General features: G+C 43.3%; 1 protein-coding gene across 7 annotated transcripts in view; it reads left to right on the top strand.

Moving 5' to 3' along the window:
• SIK3 (SIK family kinase 3) overlaps nt 1-26,911 on the top strand; it is a 155,240-nt gene that overhangs the window by 82,167 nt on the left and 46,162 nt on the right. For all 7 annotated transcript variants that reach the window (XR_012657233.1, XM_032796095.2, XM_032796094.2 and 4 more), the window contains exons 2-4: nt 5,107-5,223; nt 10,010-10,073; nt 20,280-20,441. Coding sequence is in view for 6 of the 7 variants with exons in the window: in XM_032796095.2 (XP_032651986.1) it covers nt 5,182-5,223; nt 10,010-10,073; nt 20,280-20,441 (268 nt within the window). In the remaining variant the exon portion in view is untranslated. The remainder of the gene's footprint in view (nt 1-5,106; nt 5,224-10,009; nt 10,074-20,279; nt 20,442-26,911) is intronic.

Here is a 26,911-nt window from a genome sequence, read left to right as displayed (position 1 = left end):
GATTTTTAAGGTCAGGCTTGACAAAGCCCTGGCTGGGATGATTGAGTTGGGAATTGGTCCTGCTTTGAGCAGGGGGTTGGACTAGATAACCTCCTGAGGTCCCTCCCAACCCTGATATTCTATGAACTTCTGGAACTCCTTGCCAGAGGATGTTGTGAAGGCCAGTAGTATAACAGGGTTCAAAGGGGAGCTAGATAGATTCATGGAAGATAAGTCCATCGATTGGCTATTAGCCAGGATGGGCAGGAATGGTGTCCCTAGCTCCTGTTTGCCAGAAGCTGTGATTGGGCGATGGGGGATGGATCACTTGAAGATAACCTGTCTGTTCATTCCCTTTGGGGCACCTGGCATTAGCCACTGTCAGAGTACAGGATACTGGGCTTGATGGACCTTTGGTCTGACCCACTATGGCCGTGCTTAAATTCTTATGATTGTTTACTGTTAATTATAGTTCATTAGCTGAGCAGTGACAATGTGCTTGCTGCTGTACAGGACACACAGACATGTTCCTGCCTCGTGGAGCTTACAGTCGGACCCCTGTTCTCCTGGGGTATTTCGGATTCTCCTCTTCTTCTGGCTGTTCTTTCTCTTTTGAAAAGTGCTTTTCCCATGATAGAGCAAGTATTCAATACCAAGGTAGCAATGTCCTCTGTTAGGCATGTTCTTTGGTGTTTTAAGCATTATGTTTACATGCCTGTTTACAGTTTGCTATGGTAACATTCAGTTCCACATGAAATATGAGTCTGTTGCATTCAAGGTGCGAATGCCAGAGTAAAGCCCTTAACTCATGTAGCCTGTGGTGCTACATGGATGTGAAATTTCATGCACACTAATCCCATAGCTATTCAGCTAGCAGTTAGGATCCTTGAATCAGGATAAATAAGTAACTATGAAACACATACTCAGTGCGTTTTTACATTTTACCTCTGTTTTTCCCTTTCAAAAGCAGCCACTGCCCCAAGAATCTTTTTGCTTTTAAAACAGAGCTATTAGGGGTTATACCACTCGTTACTAACTAGTATTGTGCATGCAGGTATAAAACTGTATACCTCTTGTAGGTATGCAGCTGTTTTGGGAAAGGATCCGGGTGAGCTTTCTCTAACAACAAATAAAGTTGTTCTATCTTGTGTAGCTGTGCTCATGGGACTCAGGACAATCTTACTGATGGAATGCAGATTTTGAAAGAGCCTGCAACCTATTCCTCTCTCCCCCTCTCTCCACAACTGATGGCAGCATTTGGTAGGAATATGCAACTCATAATGTGATGGGTATCTTGTTCTCTGGCTTCCCAGATTACTTCCAAATAGTGAATATGTTTCAGATCTCGTGCCAGTGCGGTTTCTTTGTCCATTGACATGGCATGTCCCAGTATGTGAAACACTTGCCCCCTAAGTGAATGTTGTAGTCTTCTACAAACAAGCTGTTATATAGTTGGGATTTCCAGTTTCTCCTGTTCACTGTTTGTGATTGTTTTTAGTGTAGTTTGGTAAATCACGCCTCCCCGAACTAGTACTTTTGTGTGGTTTTAACATTTTTTATAGAGTATTGAAATGAAATCCAAAGTGGGCCTCTTGGTATCTTGCTACTCCCTGTTCTGACTACCTCTCAGCAGGGGAAATCCATTGGGCCTTCTGATGCCCTATCATCCCAGGAATGAGTTTCTGGCCCAAATGAGGAATCTGCAGAGAATTTTCAGTATTGCAAAAAATGTGACATTTGGTCTGCTGTATGGCTGTGGTCTGGTTTTTAATCAAACCTCAGGAACATCATGACAAGGGTGTTGCTATGTGTGTTTCCATGCCCCTCTGACTTGGTAGCTTATGGTATCTACCCTTCCTTGACATTGACTGTTTTTGTAAATAACACTATAGCAAATCAAAGAAATAGCACCACAAAATGTTAGTATTATGGTTCTTTTCTAGTGTGAAACTCCAGCTCTAAACAAGAAAATTTGCTGGTGGATCCCCAAACCATGGACTCATTTTTGCTCATCACCTGTTGGCACACTGTAGCTGTCACTCTTGCATTGTCAAGTGTCCTGGTTATTTTTTTAGTAGGGGTGGGGTTTTGTGTGTGGATATGTGGTGTGGCGGGTTTTGACTTGCAGCGTTGCCACAGATGCCTGCAGCATGTGTTGGTAGTATTCCTTTCTGTCTTTGAAAGCAGACTCCATTTTGCTTAACCTTTTATTGTGGCATGGTTTGTGGATAGCAATGCAGTGAGAGCTAGCTTTTCTCCCTTCAGACTGTAACAGCATGCAGCTGCTCGAACAGTTTGTAGAACAGATGTCGGTCCTTATCCAGGTGCTTTCAGTTAAACAGTCTATTTCCATGTATGATGGACACACATTGCTCTCATCGGATCAAAGCCCAGTCTCTTCACTGGCACACTTTAAAACAGCTTTTTGATTTTTCCAGTGTAGGTCAATATTTTAAAAACATAGTTCAAAATTGGGAAAATGCAGTGTTACTTTTCAGGAGGTGCCTGCCTATTTCAGTTCCCTGGCACATTTGTGTAGCCAGCACTATACCCGTGTAGGGTTTCCACAGGCACATCCTGTAAGGACTAGAGGGGAAAGGTTTCATCATGGGTATCTTCTTCGGCTTCAGACGGTAGACCTGACGCTTGTCTCCGATCTGAACCTTGAGCCTGGTGTGCTCTACCTACATATGTTACTACTGGATCAGATAAGTAGAAAGGAGGTCAAGAAAAGAAACACGTCTTCTGTATGTATAGACAAGCATGGCACTTTTTAGAAGAATCTTTACTCTGGCATTCAAAAAATTGATTTTATTTTTCACCTAATCACTTTTTTTATTGTTTAAAAATAGCTTCTGACTTTTTAATGAGCACCTATTAAAAAGCCAGGCATGAGATTAAACAGATTTTCATCACAAACTACATGTTTCTCCAGCTAAGCAGAAATCATATCCATCTTTTAGAAGCTGATGGATCATTCACATTGCCCTTGATGCCAGTTTCATCACAATGAGGACCCAGTTTCTATGCAGTTGGGCAGCATGATCAAACGTAACACAGTGTCTAGGTCTGGAGCTGGCATGTGAGCTTAGATAGCTTCTGTGGAGTAAAACAGATGCAGAGAGTGAAACTCAGGCTTATGTAACAAGATGATGTGGATTCAGACTAGGGAATATGGCCGCTTATGTGTCCATCTCCAACCAATAAGCTTTGGATTGTGCAGGTGGTGGTATATGTGGAGTTTCATCTTCTGGAATGTGATGCACTGATACCTTAAATACAGGCACATATAGGTGGCGAGGCTTGCTGCAGAGGGGCACTTTAACACCACTGCGAAGAAGTGGTGGGAAAGCAGAGGGAAGGAGGCTGTCTGGGGTGGAAGCAAAGGAATTCTTTGTGATACGGAATTTTTACAGATCAGCCAGATGGAGGTAGTGAGGTTTGCTAAATAAGAAACATCAAAAACTGTAGGTTGCACTTCATGAAAAAGTATCTTACCTGAACAATTAAATGTCCAAACATTTAACTAACTGGCCACCTGCCGCAGTGGGATTTTTGCAAACCATCCACTTGGTGCTGATGTTCACTAGTCCACATGTAAGAGAGTAGCATTTTGTTATGCAAAACTAGAGCACAAAGTAAATGTCTGCTCTCAGTTTCCTTCTGTGTGGGTTTCTGACTGATGCTTCAGTTGATCATGAATTAATAATCTTTTTGGGAAAACACTGAGATTAAGGAAGGCTTTTTTTGTTGTCTGCTGAGGCTTTTTTTGAATTAAATAAGCCATCTCTGCCCCACTCGCATTTTAAATCCCAGTCCCATGGTTTCTGATGATGGGCATTGGAAGATACCAGTGATTTTTCTCTGGCATGCTGAATTTCTTGGCTGTTTTACTGCAGGTAGAAAGGTTTTGCTGGCTTGACCCTGCCAGTCATCTGTTCTCAACTTTTCTTTGATCAAAGCTAACAGTTTGCTGATTTGCTCAGTTTTCTCACTGACTTAATACCCCTTTGAAACCTCTCCCACTTCTATACTGAGGTGTCATTCATAACATTAATTAAAAGAATCCTACTGCTTGGGAGTCTGAAGACTGCAGTTTGAGCCTTCCCCGCTGAATTATCATTCCCAGGCAAAATTTTATGTTAAGGATGAGAGTAAATATCAGTAACTTAGGGTAAAACATAATGCAGGGATGTTGTAATTATCCCAAAATCAAGCATTATAAACATAGGAAATCCACTGTTAAAGGTCAACATCAAAGAAATGAAATATGCGTAGATATGGAACTGCACAATTCGGGCGCCCCAGCAAACTTAACTTTTTGCTTTGTAGTGACACTCTGTTATAGCTGTGTGATTAAGACACTGTAGGTGTTTGTGGTCCCAGATAAGATTAAACCTATTTTTATAGGTGCCTTCAATTTTCTTCACTCTCCTCCCTCCCTACCCCCATTATGGCTCAGGGATTTGGTAATGGTGCACACCCCTGGTTCAAGTCCAGTCCAGATCTGCGGTGACTGAAAGATGTTGGTGGGTGAAGTGTGCGTGTGTGTCTTGCACTGTCACTGCCTGTGCAGTTCTTGTTCTGTTGACAAACAGGATTTCAGTGTTGAGGCTGAGTTGGGCACCTTTCATCAACACTTGCTGCTTGTATATTAATTGAGATGCAGTGGAGGCAAACTGGAAGTCATCTTTCGACTCGTCCACTGAAAAATGGCAGCTGGGAATTTCTGGGAACTCAATCCTGGATTCCAGAAAGCTGCTTTTCTAACTAGTCACTGATGCTAGGGTGAGCATTCAGATAATATAGGACGAGGGGAAAACATGAAACCCCAAGATCAGCATTGCACACTTCAGTGCCATATGTTCTTTGTCCTCATTGACGATCAGAAAATTAAATAGATCTCCTGCCTGTTGATGGAGCGTAGTCTGTACTAACCTGGGAGAGTTTTCCTGAATCAGCTAGACAACTCTTAAACTGTGATCTCTTTGGGACAGGGACCTTGTGTGTTTGTGCGCCTAGCACCAGGGGGCCCTGGTCCTCGATGAAAGCTCCTAGACACTACGTGACACAAATAATTAATTCTGAATAGTCACTGAGTGACCCATTTCTTTTTTTCTTTGCCAGGTTGCTATCAAGATCATTGACAAGACACAGCTGGATGAAGAGAACCTCAAGAAAATCTTCAGAGAAGTTCAGATTATGAAGATGCTCTGCCACCCGCATATCATCAGATTATATCAGGTATGAGCGTTGTGTAATAGGCGTTGCCCTCCCGGTGTGTGCTGTGCCACAGGCTTACCTGTGCAACAGTATCAATATAGGGCTGTTTTTGTACTTTCAATAGAGTAACATGGGGGGTGGGGAGTCTGTTTTCAGGGTTACAAAATACCTTGATTTACAAAAAAACAACCCCCCCCCCCAAAGTGTTTCAGTAGCTAGTCCTCTGTTTTACTGGAAGATCAAATGGCCTCTGAGCGCAGCCGGTTTCCGTTTGTTTGTGGCTATTGTGCACCTTTCAGTTTCCCAGTTTAAACTAGCTGTGTTGGCCTCGTTGGAAGGTGATCACTGGCAGTAACAGTGGTAACATCACTCCAGTATTTTGTTGCAAGTTTTTCTCCAGCTTTTCTGGCTTTCCTTACTTGGCAAAAAGCACTAGGGAAAGGTCCCCGCAGCGTGCAGTGTGGGATGAGCAATGGTGTGGGTTTGTACAGACTGCTTTGCCAGTGCCACTCTCACTAAAGGGTCAAGTAGGACAGCAGAGGGGATCCAGACCCTTTGTGGAGCCCAGAAGTGATGTGGCACCTGAGTGAAGTGAATGAAGAACTAATTGGAGACTAAACCCTTGGTGAAACTTTAAATTATAGAATATTAGGGTTGGAAGGGAGCTCAAGAGATCATCTAGTCCAAGCCCCTACTCAAAGCAGGACCAATCCCTAAATGGCCCCCTCAAGGATTGAACTCACAACCCTGCGTTTAGCAGGCCAATGCTCAAACCACTGAGCTATCCCTCCCTGTCTTGTAAAAGGTCCTGGTCCTGGACCGCCTTGACCAGGCCATTAGTGCCATGTGGAAAAGGACTCCCTTCCCTGTATCCTGCCAATATTGCCTGTTGGGTGACAGGCTGAAGCAAAACTGCTGTTCAGCTACAATCTGCTGAGCTGAAGATGCAAAAATAGAATTAACAGTAGGATCCCTTTATTTCCTGCTTTAAAAACAATGGATTAAATTGGAAAGCAGAGACAGCTTCTGCATGAGCCAGTGGCCAGTACTGTCAAATTTGTCTGTCTGTCATTCCTGAGAGCTAGATCATGAAGAGGAGAAAATGCTGTTGTCTTCTCAGGCTGGGCGTGCGTTAAGTTTAGCTTGAGAATGGACTGGCTTGCCAGAGATGCATTAGAACCAAGTCTGCTGTGGTGTCTGTAGCTACTTGTCTCCAGAGCCGGCTTTAGGCCTATTCCACCAATTCCTTCTGAATCGGGCCCCGCGCCTAAGAGGGCCCCGCGGCCAGTGAGAACCCTTCCCTGGCTAGAGGCGCCTTTTTAATTTTTACCTACCTGGCGGTGCTTTGGGTCTTCAGCAGCACGTCCTTCACTCGCTCCGGGTCTTCGGTGGCACTTTGGCAGTGGCTTCTTCAGTGCCACCGAAGACCTGGAGCGGATGAAGGACCCACTGCCAAAGTGCCGCAGTAGACTCGGAGCACCGCCCCGTGAGTACAAACCCCATGTGTTTTTATGTGTGGTGTTTCTCTTTTTTAGTCATCCCTGCTGAGGCCCCGTCGAAACTGTTCAAATTGGGCCTTGCACTTCCTAAAGCCGGCCCTGCTTGTCTTTGCTGGCTGGCAACATGGTTTGAACATTTGGGGTATCAGTTGCAATATTTAGGGGCTAATTTCCTCTGTGATTTATTGGAGGGGTTCTATATGTTTGCCAAGAAGAGAGGACACCGGTAGAGACTGCCCTTCCCTAGCAACGGCTGCTGTCTGCTTTAGGCAAAGCTGCTTCTAGTTCATGTCTCACTACAGTCAGTGGCTATTTAGACTCAGAGGAACTAGAACTGAGAATCTCAGGTGGAAAAGGTTAATGACTTGATACCTTGGCCAAAGAGCCATGTGTGAGATGCCTGTGACAGCCATTTGAAGAGTTGTACAGGGTGACAATGCACAGGCAGTATTGTCTCTGGAAGAGCTGGTGTCAGTAACACTTTTTTGAGCCAAAAGCTCTTGTCAACCTATTTTATGCAATATAAAGCCCTAGACAGAGTATGCCAAGAGCTGGCAGCCATGTCTCAGCTCCGCCAGGGTTAGAACACAGCACCCTTCTTGTGGAGGTTTTCAGCAGGCTGTTACATAGGGTGCTTTCCACAGACATTATATTCTGATTTTTAAAATAGTGCATGGTTGTTATAAAACACCTGCTAAACCTGAAATCAAAGCTCTCTTGTCATGAAAGCCTTTCCTCTCCAGCCATTCATTAAAGATCTGAATCACACATTTCTTTCGGTTTGTAACACTCAAAACCAATAAATGCAAGAGGAGAAGGTGTCTCCAATACCTGAAAAAATGTAAGAGACCAAGTTTGCTTGGAAACAGAGAGATGTAAAAAATACCCATATGTTTTGTTTGCAAGTATATGGAGTAACTGTTAAGTGGTAACTGTTAACCACATCACATGACAATTGTATAAAGCTGGATGGCACATTCTGAATCTAAGGGTCTGTCTCTGCTACACTCATTTATTAGCTTTTCTGAGAAGAAACACAACCTGCTGGTTAAAGAGCTGCAATTGTCCAAATTGGACATCTTTTTTTAATCTGAAGGTTGCATGTTTCAAGCCCAAACTCTTAACAAGAGCCAATGTGCTTACTGTCTCTCTCTCAGCATGAGAGGAACTGTCATCTCAAATGTGGCTGACTATTTAGACTTTGTCGAAGAGTTAAATGCAATCAAACTGTTTTCATGACTTTAAAAATCCTGCAGAAACATGGATGTTAAACCAAGCTCACCTGAAGGGTTTGCAGTCCAACTGTTTCAACACTGAGAACTGGAAAATGAAATGGACTTCCTCAATTTTTGTTGTCCAAGTTTCAAGCAATGTGTAAAATTAATAGCATAATTGAGGCTTGGAAAATTTCCCAGAGACCAGCTTGCCCAAGGACTAGTCCTTGAAGCCATGATAGAAAAACTGTGCTGCCGTGCCCATAAAAGCTACTGTTGCCAAAGCCACTGCTATGCAATTTAAACTAGTAAAAGATCAATGTGTTGTGTGTAATTGTGCATTGTCAGCCAACTTCCTATCTAATAAACATGTGAAAGGTAGCTTTCTGTCTCTGGCCTTTCTTAGGCCAACTGTTCAAGTTGGGCGTCTCTACATGCTTTCTTATCAGTCCTGGGGGAAGGAAGTTCACAAGTACGACCATGACTTAGGTGTACACGTTCCATGTCGATGGGATTTGTACACCTAAATCTAGCAAATGCTTTTGAAAATACCGCCCCCCCCCCCTTGGATCTTGCTACAGTACTTTGAGTGTAATGCTCCCTCTTTCCCTTCACATGCTTATTTCCCTCTCCTTCCTTCTACTTCCCCGGAGCTCCCTCTCTGTTTTGTGCAAATGCATTAATACTAAAATTCTTTCGGATTTCTGGGAAAATGGAAGGAAGGAAGGAAGGAGAGGGAAATCAGAACAGAGAAGGACTCTAATTTTTTAATGTATCCCTTCAAACTCTTACTTCTACCTACATTCACCAGCTTACTCACGTGGAGTCACCCATAGGCACTCATGGGCATACTTTGAAGCTTGCTGCTAGAAGATCCATTCCCTCCAGTTAAACCAGTAGTGGCGCCTGGGCTGCCCCTTGTCCTCCATCCTGAGCAAGAATGCAACTGCTCCAGTCACTTTTCTCCCTGGTTTCCTTCTTCTGGCATAAGATAGAAGCAGTGGCTCCAGGCTGCTTTGTTCTCTTCTTCTACATGTCCCTCCTCTGAAAGGATCAATGCCCCTGTGTCCATCTGCTCCCAGACTTGTCTCTTCCCTCATGGGAGGGAGCACAGAGCTCTAGCCGCTCTGCTCTGTCTGCTCCACATTCAGGTGGGTGAGTGTTTTGAGCCCTGAGCATAAATAGCTAAAAGAACGTTTAGATTTGGAATCTTCTTAGTATTAACGCTCTTAGTGTTGATAGTAAGAGGTCAAGAAATTGGCCTAATGAAAACATGTTATTTTGGGGCTGTGCCTCTTAATTAAACTGAAATCCTTTCCTGCACCCTCGGCTTGTTTTGGCATAGTCTGGTATCACCAGGGCAGCTACCTCGGCCAGCTCACATCGGCCGGAGTGATGTTACCATGATGGGTCCATAGAGAAATTTATGGTGGCCTAGTCATCTATTCTATGGCTACTAGAGCAAGTCATCTTTCCCTGGGACTAATTTTGGCATTTTTAATTGGCTTGCTGAAAACGGGAGAACTAGCCTTGATACTGTAACTGGCCTTCATTTGTTGGACAGCTCTCTGCCCACTCAGAGCCCTAGAAGGCTTTTAGAATGATTGGCATTATCTTCTTGCTTAAATGTGAAGGTTCCCTAGAGCCAATCTCGAGCTTTTATGATTGGTAGATCTTGAGTCATTTGAAAGTCACTTACTAATTCTGCAGGTAGTCCCTCCTTTAGGAAAAAAAAGTGTCCCTAGTTATTTGAGCGTTTCAGAGTGATGAATGAATAATCCAAAGGTGAACTTTTCAGTCTTGGCAGCCCAGAGAAGTCTCTCAGGTTCTTGAAACAAGTAGAGACTAGCAAATGAATATTTTGTGAGTGGGATTCAAAATGATTGAAGTAGTGTTTAAAATAGCCCCTTTAATAATTATTCTTTTTTCCCCCTCCCCACCATTGCTCTCTAAAGCATTGCAATCCACTTATTTTTAATTTGCTGACAGCGGTCTATGTCAGTTACAAGTAACAAAAGAAAATTCCAATTAACTTCATTTCCTTTTGCTCTGGGCAGTCTCTTTAGCTGTCACTTTGTATCCTTGTGTGTCCAGGTTATGGAGACGGAGAGGATGATTTATCTGGTGACAGAGTATGCTAGCGGAGGGGAAATATTTGGTAAGTATGTTTATTGCATTCTTTAATCAGATATTGTACTTGGTGAACTACAGTAAGCTGAAAATAGTTGCCTCATATCTCCTGTCCTTCAGCCGTGGAAACTTCCATTTGACAAAGGAATAAAGAATAAAATAATTTAACTTAAAGGAAAAATAAACCGTACCATTTAAAGATGCATCGTCTCTGTGTTTTCTCAGGGAGATGGAGAAGTTCATTCTTAGAGGCAGTTCCATTTTTCTTCATCTGCATGCTGACACTTGGGATTAAATGTATTGTGTAGTGGTTTCAGAGCTGCCTTTTAAAGAGGTGCTAAAAACTTCACTTCCTGGCAAACTGTAATGTGAGATTCTTGGCTGCAGCTGTGGTGGTGTTTGATATTAGTGACCTCTAAGCTGATGGGCCGTCTTGCAGCTCTACAGTCTTTTATACTTTAAATCATATGATTTCTCTGAGATTTCATATTTTTTATGACCCGTTAGCCCTGCAATCTAAAGCCTAGAAGCATCCATTTTAAAACTGTTTTTTGTTAACAGTGTTCTAGTTAGGTTTTCTTGACCAGAGTTTGTCTGAAAACCATATTATATAACTGTCTCTGCAAATCACAAAATTGTTTTTTACAATAATGAAAAATCTGATGGTATTTTACTCACATGTCAAAGTTCTTTGCCCCAGGTAATGGAGTCAGTATTTTGCAATGTTGGTCTGTATCAGTTTATCTAGCATGAGACTCAGGATAAAATCCTCATTTGCTTTGGTCAGGAAAACAGGCCTGAAAATCACACTAATAACTTTTGTTTAAACCCAGTTCTAGATAATATTGTTCTGATCTCGGTGTGGAGCGAAACCGAGAGACACATCTGCTAAAGCCAAAGAGTTGGCTCTTTATTTAGTCTTCTCTGACTTATTCCTGTTCAGTCAATACAGAGATTATGATGTCTCTTTTAATGCCAACGTTTGTGTTTGCCTTGAAAATAAGAAAAGGCTCTGACTTTGCTGGAGGAGATGTTGGGGTGTGACAAAGGACAAAGCTCTTAAGGAATCTGGGATTCACGAATTCACAGCGAAGTCATTGTGGCAAAATTACAAACTTCATCTGAAAAGTTATGTCTAAGTTAGCCAGCACTAAAGCACCTCCTGGGAGCTGAAATCTGCGAAGTGCTATAAAATTCTTTTCACATTTTATCCTAACTGTTGTTCCTTTTACGTGGATCCCAGGAAAATGCTCCTATTGGAACTCTTGTCATATGGGGAAGGGCCGTAATGTGCGGTAAGCAATAACTGCTGTGTCTGAGCAGCTTCCTTGCTATTCTGGTACACGTTGGAGAGGGAAGGCAGATGTTTCAGTTCTCAGCAGCATGTAAAGCAATACTTGGCACCTCTATAGTATATGTTATTCAAGGATCTCAAAGTCCTTGTAGGACTCCTGGGATGTAGGTGAGTATTACTGAAGCTGAGGCACAGAGATACTGAATAAATGACAATGTGACCTTGGGCTGTTGACTGAGACAATACTCTGGTCTGTGCGTGGTCCCTGCTCTGCTAGTCTAGACAATACTACCTCCTTTAGAGAAAGCAAACCAAAAGTCTGTGTGTACATAACCAGAGACTTGAACGATAAATTGCTGGTAATGGTTCTGGTAGCCTAAAAAGCACCTTTTAAAAATAAATAAAATAAAATAAAATGTCTAACATAGTGACATTTTCTCAGTGCCTTTGTAATTAATAGCTAATGACTCAGTAATTATTAATGGAAGAAACTACATCCATTACTTCTCCCATTATCCTCCACTGCTCCTTTGACTCCTGCTTCTCCAAGGAAGAGGCAACTTAAGTAGGAAACAAGTTATAACTGATAATCAACAAGCGTAGATTGTATGAAAACCTAACTTTGCTGAGCCTTCTGCTATCTCTCCAAAGCAGCAGTTTTCAAATTGGGCGGGGTGCACAACGAGCCTTCTAGTTCATGATGGTCAGGTTGCCGGGCCAAACTTGAGTGAGTGGCATTGAGACTCTGAGTGACAGATTAGGTGTGTTTTTATAGTACCACTTGACGTACATTTTGATTTAGGCAATCTGTCTGGCCTCTGCTATACAAATGCATTGGCAACGCTAGGTGGCAGTAGCCTTCTCACTATTATTAGGGTGGGTGGCAAAGTCCAAGTTTAAAAAACAAAGGTGGGACATGATTCGAAAAAAGGTTAAGAGCCCCTGCTCGAAACATAAGTTGCCTTTAATTATGTATTAATACTGTCAGATGCCCCATAATTCTGCAAACTTGTGAAGTTCAGCTTACTCTTTGCTGTAATTATCACCTCCTACAAAGGAGCAGTATTGTGTGTGTGCTTCATCTGCACACAGTGGGAGACGTTGCTTTTCTGTGGGTCACTGCAAAGAAGTAGAATCTCTTTACCCCCTTCCTCTTGTTGAATTTGGAAGATATAATCCAAGTATTTCCCACTTCCCCGTAACTGTGTACGTACTAGCAAGCTCATATGCAGACTTGGAAGAATTCTGTTGGGTACAAAAATAGCCCTGTACGTTAATAGAAAGCGAAAGTCTAATTATTTTCTAAAATATTTTGTGCTGTAGTAAATTCAGATCATTAGAATTGCTGATTTACAGTACATTGCCCTGTACTATAGCCTGGTGTGGCTGTGAGCAGATGAATCCAGTTGTCAGTTATGTACTAGAAGGTACATGTCAATGTCTACCTCTATCTAGTAGGTTCTGACAGTTTTCAAACTACACACAAGGTTCATTAACTCCCAACTTTATATCTGAGAGTGAAGCCAGAATCCCAGCAAAATTTCCTGTGAGACAAAGTAGCCAGTGAGACATTTTGTTCTACCATGGGAAGCAATTTATTGGGGGTGGGGAGGGAACCAAACAGAAGCCCATTTGGAAAATAATCTTTCCTTGCAATTATTAACATCTACAACACTGAAGAGAATCTCGCATCTTCGTTTTGTCAAGAGAAATAGTCTGCGTGGACTGTGGGCTGCCGTCAAATCCATTTATGCTCTGTGCTTTGGGTCATTCTAAGGTTGGAAATCAGAAAGTATAAGACAGATCTTTTTGTAGGTAAAATTTGCTTACCAGGTTTCCTTTCATTCAAGTATCTACTGCTTTTGGAGTCAGTGGATTTACAGTGAATGTCTTCGGAGAAGTCTTCCTTCTCACAACAGCTGTAGTGATAACTCCCTGGTATTCATTTACAGTGCAGCTACTATAAAAAGACTAAGGTGTTTTTGGAGAAGGGGAAAGGTTTAATTTATTCAGTGGTTTTTAAAGTGACTTTTAATTTCTGTTGGTAATTTAGTCAAAATATGTGGGTAAACAGGCTTGGAATAGGCTGTATGCTTGCAGTCCTAACATGATTTTAAGAACTATGCTTCCCTTCCTACAGCTGTAGAAGTAGAAGTATTTTTCCATGCACATAACATGGCAAAAATCATAGCAGGGTACAGGGTGCACTGGTGGAACAGCCTCCTCAAGAATCCCATTATCTACTGTTATGGAACACCAGGGAGATGCCCTCTGTGCTAAATGTCTGTGTTGTGAGTTTTGGTTGCTTGTTTAATGCTCTCTGAGTATCTGTGGCTGTACAAGCCAAGTTTTAAAGTGAAACCATTGCACTGAACCCCCAAATAAGAGGGAAAAGTGCAACCATAAAGTTCTGTGCTTAGAAAATGTCAAGAAAGAGAAACCTTGCTCTATATAAGGATCATTTCAGTTGTATCATATGAGGTATTGCATTATACATTTCTGCATACTGTACGCGTTTCTGTATGTAAAGTGACTTTTTGAAGTTTAAATAGATTTTTCAGAAGTTTTTCAAAATGTAACTTTTTACAAAAAGTGAGTATAGGATTCAATTCTTGAACTGGAAAAGGGATGATAATGTCTGTAAATGAGTGTGGCTGTGAAGGGTGTCGGTATTCAAGAATGTTAAAATTCAAAAGTTTAGGTGTTTTTGTCCCTTGTTAGCTCTTCTGAGCTGTAGTCCTGCCTAGCCTCAGCCAGGGCTGCTGGACTTGTTTATTTGAGCTTTCATTAGACAGGCTCAGCGTGTGCTGAGAAGCTCTCCAAATGGCCCACATGTAAACGAGGTCTTTGACTCAGCTGAGATTGATGTGATCATTCATTTCAAGAATGAACGCAGCCAGGTACAACAGTGAGCAGGAGCAATGGAGAGCTGCTTGTGGCTTGTTGTAGGGTCAGAGCACGTTATTGTGTTCTGTGCCCCGTACACGTTCCGTATGCACACAAGCTGGCAGTTTAACAGTGTGAACAAATATGTGTACCTCTTAAAGGTAGGTCATGTTTTTGTTCCACCTGTCTTGACAGCATTCCTTTATCTCAGAGGTCAAACAGAGAACAGGCTAAACGCATGTTTCCGTTTCAGTTATTAACTTGTTAACATTAACATTAATTAACATTGGTCCTGCTAGTGAAGGCAGGGGGCTGGACTCGATGACCTTTTGAGGTCCCTTCAAGTTCTAGGAGACTTGGTATATCTCCAATTATTATTATTTATAACAACAACAACAAAAAGCGACAGAGTCCTGTGACACCTTTATAGACTAACAGAAGTATTGGAGCATGAGCTTTCATGGGTGAATAGTGGGTATTCACTCACGAAAGCTTATGCTTCGATACGTCTGTTAGTCTATAAGGTGCCATAGGACTTTGTTGCTTTTTACAAATCCAGACTAACACGACTACCCCTCTGATACTTAACAACAACAACAAATACTCAGCAACCCTCAATTACAAAAATGAAGTTAAGAGATGTCCTTAAAATAACTCGCAAGATTCTTTTCTTCAAATATTTAATACCTAGCTCTTATATAGGGCTTGTCATCAGTAGATCTCCACAGCGCTTTCTGTAGCTTGGGGAGGTATCATTATCCCCACTCTACAAATAGAGAAACTGAGGCACACAGAGAGAAGTGACTTTCTCAGGTCTCTCAGCATGTCATCGGCAGAACAAGGACTAAAACCCAAACTTCCTGGATCCAGTGCCCTTATCCATTGTCGTCTTATCCATTGATGTAAAATGGGTGGATAATATGGCAGAAAATCTCTCACTGTGTGCATCATCTAGCAAAAGTGAAGCTGAGCTTTAGGTGCTACCATTATACAAATGTAAGATGAGGCTCCTGACATGCAGTCATGGAAAGAGGGTTGGCTAGAATGTCGGTCTCTAAGACCTTTTAATAACAGGTTCTCCAAGTACCCTGAAGACTTTATTAAAGTGTCACATGTCCTTCATGTGATAGATCAGTATTATCCTCATTTTACAGATAGGGAAGCCACTTGCCTAGGTCATGCACAAGGAGTGTATTGTTGAACCAGGAGTGTGTCCTGTGCCTCATGCCTTTTCCCTTTGGGCCTGGTCCTGTTTCTGTTTAAGTCAGCAGGAGCAGGATTGGTCTCTTGGTATTAGATCTATGGAGGACAGTGACTGACCCTTTTAGAACAGAACCTGAAGTGGAGTCACACATGGCTTTCTGGTCAGAAGACAAGACTTGAGGATAACATTGAATGCCTGGGACTCAGCAGCAAGAGCCTGTGCTGCTGGATTTGATGCACTTAGGACTAAGGTGGCTAGCCCCCCACTCAACATTCAGGCCATGTGTGACCTGCCTCGCACAAGAGATGTTCTGCAGTCTAAGCTGGTAATGGTTAATTGCAGAATACAGTTGCCTTCAGTGGCATGTGAAGTATTCTGTAGCTTCTAGAGCCTGTACAGAAATGTCAGCATTTCTGCAAATGCAGTGTCTACGTGCAAAGCTCAGGGACGGGCGTCCACTCTGGCTTTCTTCATGGAAGTGAAATTTCACATCTAAGTTTAAAGGAATTTTTGCAGTCTAATGAAGCAGTACGAGCTGAAAGAGGAGACAGTGCTATGAGTGCAGATGGGTCTGGGAGAGTTTCATTTAAGAATCAAACTCTGAATTGTTCATTAAACGAAAATGTGTGTGTAAATCTGAATGTTAGGGTAGAGTTCTAAGAAATGATTCCTAAGGAAGCTGAAAAACAAACGGTAAAAATGGCAGTTGTCATAGCAGAAGCTGACCTGAGTGTGGGGTGACAGGAGATTGCCTCTTATGCAATCCCAAACTCTGTCCCAAAATCTGTTTCTGTTAATAAACAAACTTTGGTCTTAAATTACAAGTCATGTCATCTCTCCAGTCTGTTTGTAAGTGGTGGTATCTGATTGACATAGTTAAGATGGGTTAGATTTCTTAGAACCTGATTAGAAGAGCTGAAATGTGTGCAAGTGGAAGTCCTGAAATGGCAATTGTTTTCTAAGTTGTGAAATGTGGTTTTATTGATGACCAAAGTACAGTTTCTATTCTTGCATGTTTTCATCCTCATTGGTATTTGAATCTGGATAAAGCATAATATGCTCATGGGAACCTTCCAGAAATAGTCCTTATTGAATAGTTAGTTTGATTTCTTGCCTTCAGTACTGATGCTTGAGAACCCTTTTGAAATGCACATGTGAATTGTCAGTGTTGAGAGACCAGAATCTGGAGTTTTGCATTATCAGGTGTGTTTACTTCATTTGCAAATGATGTTCCCAATCCTGCAAAGACTGAAGCACACGAGCTATTTGATTTGCTTGGGACATGATCCATAGCCTGTCGAAATCTATGGGAGTGTTTACATTGAACCAGGCTCCATTTGTCAGTGTGACAACTCACGTGAGTAAAGAACCTATGGTAAAGCTTAGTGCTGAATGGGATCTGCTGGGACTACTTGGTAGGAAATGTTTGAAGGGTCACATCATAATAGGGGATGTATCCCCTTCCAAGACTAGCTGCAGATGTGCTTACTACATACATGGTTGTAGGAATAAATAAAATTTAAATCCCAAGTTTTTTGGGGAAAATGAATCAGACTGTATCCAACTGCATTAGAAATCAGCCCCCAAAGAAATGAATTACTCTTCACCAGAAGCAAGTAGAAGTGCTTTGATGTATCTTTGTAATTAGTATTTATTGCAAGACAATTATGTCTCTGGTATTTTAATTAATGGGTGGTTTGGCAAAGCAGCCACCTGATGGGAAACCTTCAGAAGTGGTTTGTTTTTATTCTCCAGAACGGACTTCTCTTTCAAGCTCTCTAATTATTGCAGTTTATGAAGTAAAATATATTGAAGCAAACAGGCCTTGGACTTGGGGGCCTTTTGCGGTTCACTTAAAATGGTCTCTCAAAATGTGGGAGGATGTGATGTCAAGCCTTCGTTTGTTAAATTTCCTTGCAGTGTACATTCATAAAGCATCATTACAAGGGGTCAATGATTTCTGTCTGCTTTCAAAGATTGTGTGATTCTGGCATCCCTCATGGGAGTGGGGGATTGGAGAACATTCCTGTAGCCTATCACACTTTCTTTCTGAACTCCTTCTCAAGGTGTCTAGGCGCTAACAGTTATGTTGTCTGAAGTATATAGAGACAGGAGGAAGAAGGAAAAGTACCCGTGCGTTTTGTTTGGTGCTTGCTTAATCTGTTCCATAACTTGATTTTTAGCCCCACTATGGCGCACAGTACTGTGTAGCTAACCTGGAGGATATGAAGGATAATGGACATGTCCTTAACTTCTTTTCTTCTTGCTTTGAACAAGAAAGTCACAACTTAAAGCTAGTGAATGAGCGCTCCAAATGTCTCAGAATTTGAGGCTGTAGCTTGTTTTCAGTAGGTCCCATGAACTGTATGCCCACTTAGCGTTATTAATTTACAGTAGCTTTTTCATATCTCAAGCAGTAGCTATGTTCCAGCTTTTTAAATCTGATGAGGATCTCTGAAACACATGAAAGAAATGCACTATTGTGTAGCTGTTCCTGATGCATGCTATTGTAGAGAGTGGGCCCAAGTTAGGATAATGGTATAGGGTTGTCTATGGAGCTGCTCTTCCCACTTGTAAGGTAAACATGAAAACTTGTAAATATTGGGATATTTGGTTAGTGTGCCTTAAACCAGGATTCCTCATGCTTTTTCAGTGTGGTCCCCTTATGGGGAATTCCTTCTGCCCCATTTGCAAATCATGCAACACTTAGGGTGGTTAAGCAAAGAAATATTAGGAAACTGCTTTGTTTTTTCTAATAATTCTGATGGAGGCTCTGGCTCTTGTTTCCTCTGTCTCCTCAATTACTTAGATGAGCATGAAATGCCTGTAGTAGAAGATAGAAGCAAAGAGGTAGAGCCACTGTAGTATAACGTGCCAGTTGTTCAGACTGTCTCCAAGTGGTCTGTGGACGTTGAATGATCCATGGGTCACAGACTGAGGACTGCTGCTGTAATTAAATAGGAGAGGTAGATTTTGAATGCTATTTTGCTTGGCGCAGCCTCAAGGAAATCTCTCTTGAGAGATGCTTCCCCTTGACAGTCTCAATTGCCTACAATAATCTAGCTGCTTTCCCCATCTCGTTGTCCATCTTTCCTGCCCTGGTGCACACTTGCGGAGAAGCATCAAGGTACTTGGCTAGATGGCTAGACCTGTGGATTGGGGTTTGTATTTCTACCAGTTGAAATTCTCTCTCCAAAACTGAGAGCCAAGTAATTTGACACAATTCCTCTTGGGATGAATCCTGTCTTTTTAAAGCTTTATCCTTATAAAGGTGTTTAAATGTAAAGTGTATTGATTTATCTTGGCTCGCAGTCATGCCACCTCCCATTCTGATCTTATCAGCAAAGTAGGGTCAAATTGGGTCAGTATTTGGGCAGGACATCTCCAACAACAAGCCCAGCTTCAGCAGATGTTACATTGAAATGAAATCCTTAATTTTTTTTAAGGTAGTATTCCAACAAAATGTCTTAAGTAGCCAGACTTTCTTCAGGAGCTGTATTTACCTGACTTTTGTAATGATGAATTAGTTATGCAGAAAGTCTCACTCCATGACACTTGTGCAGATACATAAAAACATCAATGTCACTTATTAAAACAGCAAACACCTAGAAATTTGAGGAAGCATTGAAGGCACAGAGTGGCAAATGCCTGGATACAAATTTAAAAATGTTCCTCACTTGAGTAATTTATTGTAGAAATGAAATACATCTGGGCATACGTTAGGGAGTTGTACTCCTATTCTTCCTCTGTGTTGTAGGGTTTAGTCCAGGGATCAGCAACCTTTCAGAAGTGGTGTGCTGAGTCTTCATTTATTCACTCTAATTTAAGGTTTCACGTGCCAGTAATACATTTTTAATGTTTTTAGAAGGTCTCTTTCTAGCAGTCTATAATATATAACTAAATTACTGTATGTAAAGTAAATAAGGTTTTTAAAATGTTGAAGAAGCTTCATTCAAAATTAAATTAAAATGTAGAGCCCCCGAGACCGGTGGCCAGGACCCGGGCAGCATGACTGCCACTGAAAATCAGCTCGCGTGCCGCCTTCAGCACACAGTCCATAGGTTGCCTACCCCTGGTTTAGTCACGAGAATCCTGTTGATAAAATGTGAGCCTTTATATTGTAGGAACATGGGTCTGATCCACTCTGGCAATTCCTAAGGGCTGTGTAGTTCAGGATCCTGTTTCTGACGCTGGCCAGCACCAGATGGTTCTGTAGGGAGATGTGGGATACTCTGCCAGTCTACCCCCCACACACGTTGGATGGTATCTTGGTCTCGAATAGAGATTGGATTGAGCCTTGCACAGAAGGTTTAATACTTCCAAAATGTATCTTTACTTGTACAGCTGAGTGTAGTTATTTGCTAAATGTAGACCAGCCTTCAATTTTATGACACTTCTCTTGGCTTGCAGACAGCATGAGTAATTGTCGTAGTGACATTTATTAGCCCTACCATAACTCCCAGTCTTGCACCTGTTAAGTAAGGATGACCCTGGAGAAGGCCCAACCCCTTGCTGGGTGGTTTCTTCCTTTCCTCCTCTGATGACTGTGTGTGTGAGAGTGCAGGAGTTAGTCCTTAGTTCTGAGTATCATCTGTCCCCATGAAAACATGTCCCTTGTAACTGAAAAATGCTCTTTTATTCTCAGTGAGTTTTAGCACTCTCCAGTAACCTAAGCATTACTTGGACTGAAGCTTGTACTTCTTCTTAATGGAGGGAGATTGTCACAGAGAAATACCGCTCATTTTATTTTTTATCCCTCTACATTTCTTGTTAGCAGTACACCAGGTGCCCATTTCCTGCCTGTCTTCCCTGTGTCGATAACTGTTTGTTCTGTTCTTGGTCCCCTACAGATCACCTGGTAGCCCATGGACGGATGGCCGAGAAAGAAGCTCGGAGAAAGTTCAAGCAGATTGTAGCTGCTGTCCACTTTTGTCACTGTTGTAACATAGTTCACAGAGACTTGAAGGCAGAGAATCTGCTGCTGGATGCTAACCTTAACATCAAAATAGCAGGTGAGCTGGGGGCTAGCGGAGGGGGAGTAAGGCAACCGCTGTTAAATGGAGGCACTCACTGTTGAAGCTATTAGAAAGAAGGAAGCACAGTGCAGTTAAAGGAAACTTAAGGTTTTTGTGTGGCCCAAAGCCAGCAAATGACAAATTATAGAGTTAGGAGGAGTCCAGTGACACCTTAATCTGTTAGTCTTTAAGGTGCCACCAGACTCCTTGTTTTTACACATACAGACTAACACAGCTACTGCTCTGATAAATTATAATGTGTTGATTTATATCCCCCTTCATGCTGCTAAACACTGGACTTTTACTCTGCAGGCAGTCCTGGTGTTACAAAAGCTATGGTGTTGCAATCCCCTTTCCAATGTGCGAGATGCAACTAGAGGCTGACCTCGAGGCTGAGTCCTGTTCTCAGTTTAGGGTTTCTCAAAAGTGGGGCAGGGTAAACGACAGGCAGAGAGTGTGGAAAAATAAAGACAAAGTTTAGGGGTAGAGAGGTTAGAGAAAACAGAGATTTTGATCAATTCTGTTCTCTTCGTGTTGAAGAGAGAAAATCACCCGAGTAGTGTCTCCCTTAGCAGTATATCAAGAATGGAGTGGAAAGCTGAAGACGATCCAACAAGGCCACATACACGTTTCCAGCAACGGGCTCTTTGCACAATGATAGGAGCCTCTGTTGTTCTGGCATGCGTCAGTAAGTACTGGTGGAATGGGTGGATATTTTACAGCTAGCGTGCCTTCCAGTAACGCCTACTTTTCAGGCACTCTCTAAACTGTTGTCGCACAGACCTTCATGTCTGTATTGCAGGGGTTGACAACCTAAGGCATGCGTGCCAAAGACGGCACGCGAGCCAATTTTTAATGGCACACTGGAGCCTGCCGGGACTCCAGCAAACCACTAAAAATCCTGCCCAGCCCGGCGCGCTCTCCTCTGCCCTCCACTTCCCCTGCGGGGGCAGGGAGCAGAAGCATAGCAGTGCGCACAGGATGGGCAAATGGCCCCACTCTCCCAGCACGGCAAGCCGCTGGGTCCGCGCTCCCGGGCCGGAGCGTGGGGCTGAGCACAGCAAGCTTCCGGCCCCTCCCCCACCTTATCCCTTCCCCTGGAGCCCTGCTGCCGTGCACAGCGCTTTGGGGGTCGGGGCTGCGCACTCCCGTAGGGCAGTGTTTGGGGCTATGTGCTCCTGCGGAGCAGCATATCTAGCTCTGTGTGGAGCCTCATGGTAAGGGGCCCAGGGGTGGGGGCAGTTGGGGGACAGGGAGCAGGGTGGGTTGGATGGGAGGGTTATAAGTGGGGGAGGTTGGATGGGGCATAGGAGTCCCGGGGTTTGTGAGGGGGCAGGGGGTGAATAGGGGTCAGGGCAGTCTGGGGAGCAGGAGCAAGGAGGGTGAGGGGTCTCTGGAGGGGATGGTCAGGGGACAAGGAGCTGGGGGGGGCCTTGTATGAGTTGGGAGTTCTGGGGGTCCTGTCAGGAGGCAGGGGTGTGGAAAGGGGTTGGGGCAGGCAGGGGGTTGGATGGGTCAGGAGTTCTGGGGGTCCTGTCAGGGGACACTAGTTGCTGAGGGTCCTTGTCTAGGGAAGCGACCATGGGATGGTTGGACTATGAATGGATCGCGCATGTGCGCTCCTGGAGGGTCTGAGGTGGGACAGGGCTGTTGTGCGACTAAGGAGTGCAGGGAGTAGTTCAGGCTGGCAGGCGCATTAGTGTAGGAGCCGTAGAGTCCAGTGTGGGGGAGTCATGGTGACACAGTTGAAGAGCTCTTAGCGCATGGCGCGGGTAGGAGGTCCAGACGTGGATTTAGGGACCCAAAGGGGAGAGCATGGTCGGAGGTTGGAGAGTTATTTGAGGGGGGGCAGCATCACAACCCCCAGCAGCCGCGTGCTAGACTGTCATGACCACTCTGCGGCTCCCCCTGCCTGCCCATGCCCTGCCCTGCACCTGTAGCTTTCCACTGTACTCCCGGCTAGACATTTCTTGGATGAGTTCACCGGATGGATTCAACCCAGCCCGTCCTTGCTTGAAGCTTGCCTTCATCCTCTCCCCGACCAGCCCGCAACCCTGGCCATGACTCTGGCTCCTCCTCCTCCATAACCAGCGCGCCCACTCACATACCCAGGTCCCCAGCGCTTGACTCCAGCCCTTCTGGGGTCTGGCAGCCATGCCGGGCGACAGCCGCTGCTGGGTCCTGGGGTTCATGGCTGACGACCCTTGCAGCACTTGGGGTGGTCCCGGCTCGCAGGCCTTGCTCAGCCCATCGCTGCCGGGCCTAGGTGAACAGAACCCCAGACCAGCTTGCTAAGCAGCTGGGCTTGAGCGGTGTCCGGCCGAGCAGCATAAAGATCCGGACATTTTAATTTCATTTTAATGAAGATTCTTAAACACATGTTGAAAACCCTGTTTATCTTACAATACAACACTAGTTTAGTTATATAATATATGGACTTACAGAGAGAGACCTTCTAAAAAACATTAAAACGTATTACCGAAACGCGAAACCTTAAATTAGAGTGAATAAATGAAGACTCAGCACACCGCTTCTGAAAGGTTGCCGACCCCTGCTGTATTGCTTCCCAGTATGAAAATGTGTCTGATCTGTCCAGCTCCACAGACTTGCTACCAGAGAGGCTGAGGTCAGTCTACCGCCTAAACTCTCTGGGCTTAGATCAGGATACACCAGCTAGTCCTTAATGTCACTTAGATACATGTGAAAGTCTGCTCAAAACAAAGGCAGGTCTTGTATCCATTTGGTCACCTCACCATACAGGTTTTCCCTTTGGGATGGCTAATAGCATCCATTTAATTTCATTGATGCATGGATCCCAGCAAATGCCAAAGCTATGGAAAGAGCTCCATGCTGTCCTGATAAATAGGCATCCATGGAGAGCGCCTCAGATTCACCTTTCTCTCCTAGCCCAGTGGCCAGAGTGTAATGCTAACAGCTGCTCCGGTGGTGGTACATATGATTGATGTCCAGTGTGAATGATTCCTTTCTCTGCCTCCCTGTGTATTTATTTTTCCCCTCTATAATGTGTGTGTGCATTTTCCTTTTCAATGGTTAGGTGAATATCCATATTGTAGTACCCGACAGGGCTGAAATAGTGAAAGGTTTGTCAGCGTTTTAATTATAGAATGCCTTTTAGAAGGATTTATAACTTGACTGAAACTTATTTCAGGCTGTGACTTGGCACAGAACTACTCAGTCTGGGAGCAATTTTAATACTGACTTGATTTACCAAGTTTAAGAACTTTTTTTAGTGAGCCAGCATCTCGAGATGTACATTTTCTAGGTTTAAATCGCAGTATTTTGGTCACAAGTCTGGCAGAGGAATTTAACTTTCTTTACAAATACATTGTTCCTAGTCTTTTTGCTTATCACTGTTTACAATTAAGATACTCTTAGAGCAGACAGTGGCATGCGACTGGCAGGCTGATGGAGATGGAAAGGTGAACAGCCCAAACCTACATAGGTCACAATGCTTGGAGCAGGGAGCTAGAGGTGCTGCTGCAGGGCTGGGCTCATGTTCCTACACTCCTCTGGGTGAAGTCTTTCCATGACTAGAGGGTCCCCCTGCATCTCTGCCATGAAATTAACTAAAAATGCATGACAAAATCAGCCTTATTTATGATTATTGTATATTCTTATGTCTGCTATATGCAAATACACTTACAAATAATTGTAGGCCTTCTCTTTTATGATGAGTGGGAAAAATTCCTGCATGTACAATTCTTTTTAAAAAAAACTCTTCAGAAATAACTTTGGCAGAATCTGAAATGCAGCCGCATTCCCTGAAGAAATGTCCATATGAACATGCTGACAAGTTATGTGAATGTTTGAAAATTGTGGAAACTTTTTTAACCTAAGGAAGCTGGAAACTATTCTCCTTCCCAATCTCTGCTCCCAGAATGGTCTCTAGAAGATAGTTCCCACCCATGTGGTGGTGTTGTTTTACTTGGCAGGGAAACTTAGTAGTGATTTGAAGAACAGCCTGGAAAAGCTGATTTACAGTACAGGATTTTCCAAGTATTTAGTTTTGTCCCTAGATCCCATCAATTATAATTTGACACCGGTGATTCTGTTAGGTCAAGAACAAAAAGTGGTAGCAGCTGATCTTTTTTTTTCTTGCAGGACCCCCCAGAATGAATACTTGAGAAATACATAGAACTGTACAGACAGGATGAAAGATAAGCAGAACCTTACTTCCAAGCCCTTTAACAATCTCTAAAGTAAAAACCTCTTCCCTGTGAGGCAGATGATATTACTTCTATAGCTCCCCTCAACTGAGTGTTTCAAGGGCTTCACAAGCCCCCTGTGGTAGGTCTGTTCTTTATTCATTTCACAGACTGGGACTGAGGCACAGAAAGCTGAAGTGACCTATCCAGGGACACAGCGTCACTGGCAGAGCTGGAAATAGAATCTAGAAATCCTGTTTCCCAGTCCTCTGTTCTGAGTACCAGGCTACGCTGCCTCTCAAAGTATACAAGATAAAAAGGAAGCAAAGGTGTGATTTATGCAGGTCTTTTTGCATTACATGTGTAGCTCTGTGGGAAGTAGTGTGCTGTGAGACAGTTAGTGTTGTCCAAGTGCATTATGTCTGATCTTTGGCATAATGTGCAAAGCAATCTCCAGCTTCTGCAGTTTCGCAGGAACTTGCAAATCACCCATTGGAGGGTAATGGGAAAATCCCCAATTCCTGCCAGTGTGAACTTTCTAGTGAGCTCCTATTGCTCTGTAAGCGGAATATACCTGAAAAGATAATGGAGCAAATAATTAAGCAATCAATTTGCAAACATCTAGAAGATAATAAGGTGATAAGTAACAGTCAGCTTGGATTTGTCAAGAACAAATCTTGTCAAACCAACCTGCTGGCTTTCTTTGACAAGGTAACAAGCCTTGTGGGTGGGGGGAAGTGGTAGATGTGGTATATCTTGACTTCAGTAAAGCTTTCAATACTGTCTCGTATGACCTTCTCTAAACTAACTAGGGAAATGCAACTTAGATGGGGCTACTATAAGGTGGGTGCAAAACTGGTTGGAAAACCATTCCCAGAGAGTAGTTATCTGTGGTTCACAGTCATGCTCGAAGGGCATAACGAGTGGGGTCCCACAGGGATCGGTTCTGAGTCCAGTTCTGTTGAATATTTTCATCTGTGATTTAGATAATGGCATAGAGAGTATACTGATAAAGTTTGTGGACGCTACCAAGCTGGCAGGGGTTGCAAGTGCTTTGGAGGATAAGGATTATAATTCAAAATGATCTGGACAAACTGGAGAAATGGTCTGAAGTAAATAGGACGAAATAAGGACAAATGCAAAGTACTCCACTTAGGAAGGAACAACTGGTTGCACGCATACAAAATGGGAAAGGACTGCCAAGGAAAGAGTACTGCGGAAAGGGATCTGGAGGTCACAGTGGACCACAAGTTAATATGAGTCAACCGTGTAACACTGCAAAAAGCCGAACGTCATTCTGGGATGTATTAGGAGGGATGTTGTAAGCAAGACAAGAGAAGTAATTCTTCTGCTCTACTCAGTGCTGATTGGACCTCAGCTGGGGTATTGTCCAGTTCTGGGTGCCACATCTGAGGAAAGATGTGGACAAATTGGAGAAAGTCCGGAGAAGAGCAACAAAAATGATTAATGAGGGAAGATTTGAAAAAATCAGATGTGTTTAGTCTGGAAAAGAGATGACTGAGAGGGGACTGGATAACAGTTTTCAAGTACATAAAAGGTTGTTACAAGGAGGAGGGAGGAAAAATTATTGTTCTCAACTTCTGAAAATAGGGCAAGGAGCGATGGGCTTAAATTGCAGCAAGGGAGGTTTAGGTTGGACATTAGGAAAATCTTCCTAATTGTCATGGTGGTTGAGCACTGGAATAAATTGCGTAGGGAGCTTGTGGAATCTCCATAGTTGGAGATTTTTAAGAACAGGTTAGACAAACACATGTCAGGGATGGTCTAGATAATACTTAATCCTGCCATGAATGCAGGGGACTGGAATAGATGACCTCTTGAGGTACCTTTCAGTCCTTTGATTCTGTAATGGGCTTTTGTGTGTGGCTTTGTGTTCTTTTTCTGGTTGAATATTGGTAAGTGCAATACTGTTCAATAATGGCCATTAAGTAGAATGCAGTAACAATGACTGGAAGTTGGGAGTGCTGCTAGTCTCACTTGCAGGTGAACAGAAAGCACTTTCTTAAGGCTGCAAATGTTGTTTCTGTCTTGCTGCCTAGCTTTCTTCTTCCCATGGAGGGTTTTTCTGCAGTGTATCTTCTAAAGGGTGAGAGTCGAAGTTTTTGGCAATGTGCTTCTCTTTGCTTGCAGTCAGAAAGTTCACCCAGGGCTTGCAACACTTGGTAAACACCAGCGCCTTCCTGGGAGCCACTTTCAGAAGAGAATCTCATCTGTAAGGCCATCACTTACCAACAATGCTCGTCAGCCTCTTGCTCCTTCTGAGGGCAAAAGCCAGTTATT

Source organism: Chelonoidis abingdonii, chromosome 18 (genome assembly GCF_003597395.2).
Source record: "Chelonoidis abingdonii isolate Lonesome George chromosome 18, CheloAbing_2.0, whole genome shotgun sequence".
In the NCBI taxonomy this organism is placed as follows: domain Eukaryota; kingdom Metazoa; phylum Chordata; order Testudines; family Testudinidae; genus Chelonoidis; species Chelonoidis abingdonii.
Note: the sequence above shows the minus strand (reverse complement) of the source record. Positions and strands in the feature narration are given on the sequence as shown.